Source organism: Trichosurus vulpecula, chromosome 3, assembly GCF_011100635.1.
Source record: "Trichosurus vulpecula isolate mTriVul1 chromosome 3, mTriVul1.pri, whole genome shotgun sequence".
Taxonomy (NCBI): Eukaryota; Metazoa; Chordata; class Mammalia; order Diprotodontia; family Phalangeridae; genus Trichosurus; species Trichosurus vulpecula.
In genome coordinates, this window is record NC_050575.1 from 199,897,603 (window position 1) to 199,908,233 (window position 10,631).

The following is a 10,631-nucleotide window of genomic DNA, read 5'->3' on the forward strand; positions in this document are numbered from 1 at the left end:
CGGTTTAGAGAGTGGCCTAGAGTAGCGTAAGGTTAAGTGAATTGCCCAAAGTCACACAGTCAATCTATTTCAAAGGTGGCACTTGAACTCAGGTCTTCCTGGTTTCCTGCTCTCTCTCCAGGGCTACAGTGCCTCTCTGTCAATAAGGGGAGGGAGGAGAGAATTTGGAACTCAAAATTTTAAAAAACAAATGTTCAAGGTTCTTGTTTACATGTAATTGAGAAAAAAGTAAAAATCACATGTCAAAAAGAAATAATGATAGCAGCTCGCCTTTCTGGTTTCCTTCGAGGTTTACAGAGCCCTTTGAAGGAGACAGGTAGGGGAAGTGGTTTGGTTTTGGTTTTTTTACATTTTATAAATGAAGTAACTGAATTTCAGAAAAGCGATGTGATTTACTCGGAGTCACGCAGCGAACACCTGATTCAGAAAACCCTGTGCTCCCAGCAGCACTGAAGAAACACTGGCACAATGGGAGAAATAATTTGAGGCTCTTGAACCTAGAGCTATGTAGCTACCTCCTACTCAGACTAAGGGGCAGCTCGGTGGCTCAGTATAGAGCGCTGGGCTTGGAATCAGGAAGACTCGTCTTCCGGAGTTCAAATCTGGCCTCAGATTCTTGCTAGCTGTGTGACCTTGGGCAAGTCACTTAACCTTCCATTTCCTCATCTGTAAAATGAGCTGGAGAAGGAAATCACAAACCGCTCCATGGCAAACCATACCAAGATCTTTGCTAAGAAAACCCCAAATGGAGCCATGAAAAGTTGCACATGACCTTAATGACTAAACAACAACACTCGGCCTAAACCCCAAAGGGCCCCTCCCCTGCTATCTCATCTTTCTTTTCCTGCTCCTTGCAGACAGTGTATTAAGTGAGAGCCTGAGACTGACAGCTGCCCCCTTCATCACCCGAGAGGTGCTGGTGGACCTGGTGCTGCCCTTGGCAGATGGACGAGAGTACAGCCTCCGGCAAGGTGACCGCCTCCTCCTCTTCCCCTTCCTCAGGCCTCAGAGGGACCCAGAAATCTACGAGGACCCAGAGGTAATGGCCATCCTGCTGGCTTAACATTTTATGGAAACCAAGATGGGAATGAGGTTTTGTTTTTTTTTTTTCTTGCACAGAGATCCCAAGGCTTAGGTTCAGGAAGACCTGAGTTTGAACCCTGACTCTATCATTTAGATAGATATCATCTAGAACTGTGTGACCCTGACAAGTCACTTCAATTTCTCTCAACTTCGGTCTACTCTTCTGTAAAATGGAGATCACATGACCTGACAGGGTCATTCATTCATCTTTGTATAATACTTTAAAAGCCCTTTTTCTCAGAACAGCAGTCCACATTTTACAGATGCAGAAAGCATAGAAACATGAAGTTGCTTACCCAAGGTCACGCAGTAAATGTTACAATGGAGGTTTAAACCCAGATTTGACTTCAATAAGGTCAGTATTCCTTCCACCATACCATGACTGCTCTCAATAAGATTTAAAGCACTTTGTCACCACAAAGTACAATACAAGCTGAAATTGTTGCTGTTTTCAATTAATGATCTCCAAAAACAACTTGGGAAGACAACACCTATCAGTCAAACCCTAATTTCCCAGGACACACTGATTTCCGGTTGCCACCATGACTTGTTCATTCATTCATTCATTCATGCAAACATCCATCCATCCATCAATCTGTCCATCCAACAAGCACTTACTGCAAATAGATTAGAGAGGGGAGAGAGACTGGAAGCCATTAGGAGGCTATCGCAGTATTCTAGGCCAGAAGTGATGAGAGCCGTTGGGTTTCTCTGCTGGAATATCTGGGCTCTCTCCCCCACACAATTTTATTCCCAGCCAAATTGACTTTGCCTCCCATCTCCTCCTTTTTTGGAGGCTGATATGCTACTCAGCTTGAATCCCTGGATCATAACACCACTGTATTAGCTTTGCCCTTCATTCCCCAGGAGGTCCCAGTGGACCTGGTGCTGCCTCTGGAAGACGAACAAGAGTAGCAGCAGCTAGGTGGTACAATAGATAGAGCACCGGGCCTGAAGTCAGGAGGACTCATCTTCATGATGGCTTCAGACACTTACTAGCTGTGTGACCCTGGGCAAGTCACTTACCCGGGTTTGCCTCAGTTTCCTTTTCTGTGAAATGAGCTGGAAAGGGAAATGAGAAACCACTCCAGTATCTTTGCCAAGAAAAACCCTAGTGGAGTCATGAAGAGTTAGACATGACTGAACAACTGAACAGCATATAGCTGTGTAAAACCCTGGATGAATCACTTCACCTCTGTTTAACCTAGTTTCTTCAACTGTAAAATGGGGATATTAAGAGCACCTGCTTCACTGGATTGTTGTGAAGATCCAGTGAGATAATATTTGCGAAATGCATAGCACGGTGAGGTCCCTGGCACATAGTAAGCACTCAATAAATCTTATTGTCTTCCTCTCCCTTCCCTTCCCAGTGCTGGTATCTAGGATCAACCTTAATCCAGTCAAGCCACCTCTCTGACTTTCTAGCAAGTCGCAGGAGTCAATTCCAAGTAATAATGGAGCATTTTGTGAGATTCATTTGACACGGCCAGAGCCCAGCACAGGTATACATATACTCACATACACACAAAAATCATTATATGCACATATGTGCTCCCAAATATATACGTATGCACACATACATACAACATACAGGTGCGCCTAACAAGAGGCAGTGTGGTGTAATTTTTTTTTAAGGCATTGAATTTGGGGCCAGAAGACTTGAGTGTTGAGAAGTCTTGAGAATACTTGACATGTCTTGACTTTATCATTTAGTAGCTGTATGACCTCAAGAAAATAATTTACCCCTTGGGGTTCAGTTTCCTTCTCTTTAGGTTAAGTGTTAGAGTAGATGTTAGATCGGATTTGATGGTCTAGGATGGTCAGTTCTAATTTTAACATACATATCCATAAATATGTGTGTGCATGCATACCTACGTATAGATGGGATCCTAGATCCAGTCATCTAATCCAGAACCCTCACTTTGCAGAGGGGGAAAATGGGATCCAGAGGGGGTTAAGGGATTTATATAAGGTCTCACCAGTACTAAATGTACTTTAAATGTACTTACAGATACTAAACGTATTTACAAGTACTAAGAGTACTCACAAGTAGTAAATGTTAGAGAAGGGTTTCAAATCGAGATCTTCTTTAAAGCCAGCTCCCCTTCCACTATACCATACTTCTTTCCTAAACAAGTTAAGCCAAAAAGTATTTTTTAAGCAAGGCATTGTACTGAGGGATGTATGTATGTATGTATGCATGCATGCATGCATTCATGTATGTGTGTATGTATGCATATATGTATTTCAGCCAGGTTTTCATAGTTTATGAAAAGAAGAGAATTGATACCATGTCCCAAGGGCTCGAGGCTTTGAGGCACCTTGGGAATTGAAAATCCTAAGTTCTTACTGCCCCATTTGCCACCTTCCCGGAAATAACAGAAAATGGACTCATATTTCAGGAGTTCAAGTACAACCGATTCCTGAACCAGGATGGGAGTGAGAAGCGAGATTTCTACAAGGGCGGGAAGAGGCTCAAGAATTACAACCTGCCTTGGGGAGCTGGGACTAACATGTGTCTGGGAAGGAGTCATGCAATCAACAGCATAAAGCAGTAAGTGTAATAAAGGATCCTGTCCTGGGCCTCAGGCCTCACTGCCCTGTGGTCAGCTTTGTTGGCCACTGGCTCTTCCTCTCAGGGCTTGTCTAGGGGACATTGGTCATCCATCGAGTTTTTTTTTCACCTTTTTACCACTCACTAAACCTCCTAACTCCTAAACCCGACTTGTAGCCACAATGCCTTTAACTTTTCAAGCCCCTGAGCTGGCTGAGCTCAATTGTGTTCAGAGACTCGGTGAACCCATAGGATTCAGAGATGGCAGCTACCTTAGAGAAAATCTAGTCCAGACCCTTTTCAGAGGAGGAAGATGAGGCCCAGAGAGTTTAATACTTCTACTAATTTCCTCTTCCCCTTACCAAGGAAAGAAGAAAGACAATGCCAAATCCTTGGTTACAAGCATTCTCTCCCTCTTGAAATTACCTTGTATGTATTTCCTACTTAGTTACCTGCATACATGTTGTATCCTCAGTAGAATGTAAATTCCCTGAGGGCAAGGACTGTTTTATTTTTGTTTTTGTCTTTCCACTACCTAGCAGAGAGGCCTGTACATAGTAAGCCCTTAATATTTATTAAATTGAAAACAAGGACAAAATAGATTTCTACCACCTCAGAAAGGTCAGGATTTAACTTAACATATAAATGATTCCTTCCTCCACCAAGTTTGCAAAGACTGCCCCTTTCATTATAATGGACTAGTGTCCAAAGCTGCCCTCTTGGACTGAGGATCAAGTTGAGATCCAGAGAAGGGCTGTAACCTGCCCAAGGTCACTCAGGTTAATGAAGAGCCAGGATTGGAACCCAAGCCTCTGAGTTCTCTGCACAAACCTCTTTCCTTTGACCATGATGTCCCAGGGTTGGATGGGCATTTGGGAGCTTCCACTATCTTTCCTCACTAAGAATGCCTTGGCAGGAGTAATCCCTCATCTGAAAGCTCCCTGGCCAAGACATTGGACAGACTGTTCAGCTTTCCCTGGGGCAGCTACTTTTGAACATTTTGAACCTTTTAACTCAAGCTGATTTATTGCCATATTTAAACTATTGCAAAGGATGAGCTCAGGGACACTTCAAACCTAATAAGCCCTGATTCCTGGTTTTGTGTACTTCAGCACCAGATTCTTGAGGTACCCAGGCTGGCCTGAGAACAAGGTTTCAGACTTGCAATTTAGCAAATCCTCTGTGCCCAGTCCTGTTTTGGGGACAGTGTGGGACACAGAAGAACAAGACATGATCACTATCCCCAGAAAATAGAGCTTGGATAGCTTGCCTAGGGCACATAGGTAGGAAGTGGCAGTGTTGGGATTTGAATCTCTGACTCCAATCCTGTGCTCTTGCAACTGCACCTAAGAGGTACCTTCAAATAACACCTCTCATTTTTCTAACACCTTGAGTAAAAAGCTATTTCCACAATGATGAGGTTGGCATTATACACATTTTACAAGTGAGGCAACTGAGACTTGGATTTGCTCATAGTCATATAGTTAGAAACTGGGGCAGCCAGGTGGTGAAGTGGATTGAATGGTGGGCCTAGAGTCAGGAAGACTCACCTTCTTGGGTTCAAATCTGGCCTCACTTACAATCTATGTGACCCTGGGCAAGTCACTTCACCCTGTTTGCCTCAGTTTCCTCATCTGTAAAATGAGCTAGAAAAGGTAATGGCAAACCACTCCAGTATCTCTGCCAAGAAAATCCCAAATGAGGTCATGAAGAGTCAGTCACGACTGAAAACAACTGAACGAGAGGAATCAAATGTTGAGATTTGAACATGGGTCTCTGGAGTCCAGGTCCAGGACTCTTTGCATTATGTGATTATGCTTCTCCACAGAATGATCCAAGCCAGGCGGGACTTTCTAATTCAAGCACTTCATTTTATAGGGAAGCAAACCAAGAATGACCTAAATCTTTGGTGAAGAACCTTGTGAAAGACAAGGACAATGGATGCCAGAGTGGGGTAGATGGAGGAGAGAGCAAGTGAACTGGCTTCCCTCTTTTTTCCTCGCTTGTCAGCTTTCTTGCCTCTCTCTTTTCTGTTCTCTTGTTTCCTTCCTCCTATGTGCCCCAAGACCAATATGGTGGATGAGAAGGGGAAGACAGTCTCTGCAGTCTCTTATCATTCAAATTCCATTAAACCCTAATAACGAAATGTACATTTGCATTGTACATTTAAGATTTACAGAAGCCTTTCCTTACTCCAACCCTGTAAGGGAGATAGCACAAATATTATCATTCTCATTTTCTGTACGAGGAAGCTAAGCTCAAAGAGATCAGGTGATTTACCTATCCATGGCACAGCCAGTAATCATCCAAGCCTTTCCAGTTCTATCCTTTCTCACTTCAAACCCCAGGATAATCCTAGCTGTTTAATCAGTCAAATTAGTCAACAATCTTTTATTAAGAACCTACTATGTGCCAGGCATTGCACTAGGCGCTGAGGTTGCAAAGACAAAAAGCAAAAACAGACCCTGCCCCCAGGGACCTTAGTTTAACTGGCTACAACACGTACCACCTCCACACAAGCACTGTGAAGTAGGTGGTAAGGGGAATTGGTTCTATTTTTATAGAAGAGCGAACTGAAGCTGCCAATTTTGCCATTGAGTGTCCATCTCTCCACAGGTTTGTTATTATTTTGATGATGCAGTTTGACCTGAAATTGAAAAATCCCGAGGAAAAGATCCCCAGCTTTGACCGCAGTAGGTACGGGTTTGGACTGATGCAGCCAGAGCACGATATCACCATTTGCTATAGACTCAAGCCCAGAGAGACACCGGGCTCCACAGGGCTTTCCTTTCCAGCCCCTGGGAGAATTACAGAAGCCTGAAAAGCTAATGATGAGAACATACTCATTGGAACTCTCATCTCTCTTCCTTTTCTCTGCCCAATCCCTTCCTTTCTTCCTCCAAGAACCTTCCTATTGAAAAAAAGATTCTATTTCTGGTATCATGGGATTCATCTGCCCTTCCAGGACAGGGCAAAGAATACTTCCTCTTCTGGTTTAGAAGTTTTGCCAAATCATATCAGCTTCCTGGGAGCTTCTTCCTAGAACCAATACGGAGGACCTTGAGCTTGGCCCCACGCTTCCTCCTTTCTTTGTTGTCCGTCTGTTGCTAGCATTCTCTTCTATAGGGGCAGAGGATGGAGCTCAGTCAGCAAGGATCCTATCTGTACCTCTAAGCCACCTCTATGACATGTATCACTGCTTTAATACAGGCTGTCTGGACTTTGGAACAAAGATAAGCTGGTTGTGGACCCACACTACGCTCCAGGGAGCATAGACCTACCACATTAGTTGATTGCCTGCCTATCTCAAAGAGTTGGCAGCTTAGGGCCACACATAACCCAAAGGGGAATGTAGAACTTCAGACTTACCTGGGCCATTCATGACTTTTTTCCCTGTCACTACAAAACGAGTAGCCGAATATCAACTGATTTGATGACATACACCAAAGCTATTTATAGCAATGACTCCCTCCCAGTCCCCAATACTCTACTCCTTTCTGAAGTGCAAGTGGAGAATCCATCATCCATGTAAAGCTATTCCTAACACTTCCCAAACTTTCCAACTCCCTAACCCCTGCCTGGGAGGGCCTAGCCCTAGCCCCTCCCTGATTTTCTTGGTTTCTGAAAAGCCTTGCCTGCCCAGATTAGAAAACCAGCAATCCAAATTCCAAATTGCCTTTCATGTTCTCTAGCTAGCACTGTCTCTTGGTGTACAATTCTAGGACCTACTCACTTGGGTGCTAGACCTTGACTTGCTTGGTAGCTGTCCTCTCTGCCAAAAGTTTGCCTGCATTGAATTCATGGGCAACAGAATTCCCTTTCAGTCCAGGGACCAACACAACTACTTGTTATTCTGCTCTGGTTCTTCAAAGAACATGGTGACTCACATCCTAGAACATAAACGCCAAATTGGGGTATGCTGCACCAATTCCTTCTGTCAAATAATCCTCACCCAGTTCTGCATGCCCCATGCATTGGGGTTCCTTGTGTCCCTCGCTCAGGCATTGTTTATTTTTTAACCAAAACAAGCTAGGAAGAACTCAGAAAGTTCTCAATTCAGATAAGTGACATAAGATCCAATCTAGTGAGTAGACCACCATCATGATTCTTCCATACTCACATCTATACATAGTGGGTGAGAGATTCCTAAATACTATGCAGCTCGGGGTGGGGCTCTGTCCAAAACTGGGACTGATCTGTTTGGCACTGCCTGCGGTACTCACTGAATCTATTCTTCTCCTTAGTCACTCATGTCATCCAAGGCTCGCAGAGACTCACTCAAAATGAATAACTTCTTTGGTGCCAATATGTGCAGTATGCTCACTCTCCACTCTCACTTCCAATGGACACACCTCCCCACAAACCCCTAAGTATTCAACATAAATACTCTCAGCCTTGGAAACTCTTTAAGTTTCTTCTAACCCTATTCTAGCCTTCTAGCCATTGTCCTTTTTAAAAAATTGATTGTTATCGATATCACTTTTTTACATTGCCCTGGGTTTTCCCTCCTTCTAGAAAGCCAGCCCTCATAACAAAGAATTTTTTTAAAGAGGAAAAAGAGAAAAAAATCAACAAAACCAATCACTGCATTTTAAAAAATCTGACATTACATGCAATGTTCTACAGCTCTGGACCCTGCCATGTCTATATGGGAGAGGGAGGAGGTGTTTTCTCACATCTCCACTTGGAGGCTATGCTTGTTCCTTATAATTTTGTGACATTCCCTTTGGATTGTTTCCTGATTGTTGTTCTTTCCATCAAATTGTTGTGGTTGTGCATATTGTTTCTGGCTATCCTTACTTCACTGTGCATCAGTTCATGTAAGTCTTTCCATGCTTTTTTGGATTCTGTGATCTTTCTTTTATCATATTCAGTACTTTCCAACCAGTCCAAGACTGGCACCAATTCTGATCCTGAGGCTATCTTCCGATACCCTTGAATAGGCTTGTGGAATAATTGACGTCTCCAGATAGCAGGCTGCCCCAGCAGCCTTGGGTGCACAGCTGTGCCTCCTCTCCTGGCATCCTCATATTCTGACACATTCATCAGCTTTCAAGCTCGGGGCTCCCTGTCAGCCCATCACATCACCTCCTGATCACTGCTGGCCCATTCACATTCCTACATTATCATTAAGTAATCACTTTTTCCACTTCCCAAGAAGGGACGGAATGAGAAGGAAGAAAAGCTGCACAAGATAATATTACACCTTTCAGAAAAAAATTCCTCTTGACATTAAGTTCACAAATGACAATTCCTCTCATTACAAGAGGTAATGACCTTTTAAGCTCCAGGTGTTCCTAGTAGAACTGAGGGACAGGAGGTAAATAGGTGACCTGGCAAGTTAGAGATACAGCCAAGGGAGAAGAAAAAGGAATAGATGAAAGAGAAGTGTGTATGGTTGAGAATTATATTATTATGGTAGATAACTCTCAGTTGCTGGCTTGGATGGAGGCGCTAGATGAACTAGCATCAATTCATTAGCACTTATTAAGTGCTTACTATGTGCCAAGCACTTGCTACCTGCTAAGAATATACATGAAAGCAAAAAAAAAAAAAAAGACAGGGCCTGCCCTCAAGGAGCTTACATCCTAAAGGGGAAAGAAAACACATAAAAGGAAGCTGGGGTGGGGGTGAAATTGGGAGAACCAGAAGTCAGAGGTGGGAAAGGAATGACAAATAGCAGGCCTGGGTCCTTCCTTAAAATGGAGGTTCTGAGAGGAACTCGCTAATGGGAGAATGGGCAGAGGGATGTTACAGAGTAATAAGACTGCTGAGATATGGTGGTAAAAGTCAAAGCAGAACTGAGAGAGGAATGTGTGATAAAAACCCAAAGAATGGATGATTCCCTTAAATTCCTATTTTACCTTGAACTACAGTCAGATATACAAAGAAAACACACACACACACACACACACACACACACACACACACACACAGCTTAGACCTCTTGGCTAAGGACAGGTGAGCAAAGAGCCCTGGGACATGCAAGTTAATCTGCAAAATGGATGGTGCCTGGAGAATCACATCAGGATGTAGTTTGCATTAAATGCCACCCTTTCTCTGCCACTGATCTCCCAGGTCCTGGAGGCCTTAGGCAGCAGCTATGATCAATGACAATTTCAAGGAAGAGGGAGGGAGTGGGCTTTCCCTCCTGGTGCTGGGGAAACCTATCTCTGTGCATAGCTGACCGTCCTCACCTCCAGATCGCTAGACCATCTGAAAAATCAGGGCCCCTCAGGACTGTAGGAATGGACTAGGTTGCCATAGCAACTGTTTAGCTGCCTTATTCCTGAGCTTGGATTAGAAAGGGAAGCAAGAGATACCAAATTACATGTTCTGGAGGATAACCAAAAACAGAGAGTACTTTATAGCTTTCTTCTAAAACTATGTGCTGTACTCTTTAAATGTATGTTCTGGGAAAGGGGCATAGTCCCTTTAAAGGCAGAGCTCCAAGGAGGACCCCTGTGGGCAGTTACTTCTCTAGCTAAGTGAGGGAAAGGCTGAGATAGCAAACATTTCCTAGAGTATGGGAGCTTTCAGGAAGATTTAAGCTCCATTTGACAGGGACTTTGAAGTCACAGCGGTGGAGCTAAGAGACTGAAAGGGTTTCACTTTAATGCTTTAGGGAAGGGATTCACATTCTTAATGCTAAAGAGTAGTGAGAAGGGGAGCAGAGTGTATCTCAGCATTTTTTATTTAATCTTGTGTTATTTGGCTATTATTTTGGAACTATAAGTTTAGGTTCTATTAGCAAATTTCATGCTTGTTTTAGTAAAAAGTAATATTTTTATAGAAAAAGCACAGAGTTATGTTTTCCATATAGTGACCATTAGAGTTGGCAGGGCCTGTAGAATACAGAATCTTGGAAGGGGCTCTAGAGATCATTTAGTTCAACAATTTCATTTTACAGAAAAGGAAATTTGGGGAAAAGAAGTGATGTGGGGGAGGGGACAGAGAGGGCCCCTTGCATAGCCAGTAAGGGAGAGCTGGGACT

The 10,631-nt window shown here is 43.5% G+C and overlaps 1 protein-coding gene across 1 annotated transcript in view; it reads left to right on the forward strand.

Annotated features, from left to right (window-relative positions):
* PTGIS (prostaglandin I2 synthase) overlaps nucleotides 1–9,179 on the forward strand; it is a 58,065-nt gene extending 48,886 nt beyond the window's left edge. The window contains exons 8-10 of the mRNA XM_036752342.1: nucleotides 858–1,039; nucleotides 3,486–3,637; nucleotides 6,254–9,179. Of these exons, the coding sequence (XP_036608237.1) occupies nucleotides 858–1,039; nucleotides 3,486–3,637; nucleotides 6,254–6,458 (539 nt within the window). The 3' untranslated portion in view covers nucleotides 6,459–9,179. The remainder of the gene's footprint in view (nucleotides 1–857; nucleotides 1,040–3,485; nucleotides 3,638–6,253) is intronic.
* Nucleotides 9,180–10,631: the final 1,452 nt, after the last annotated feature.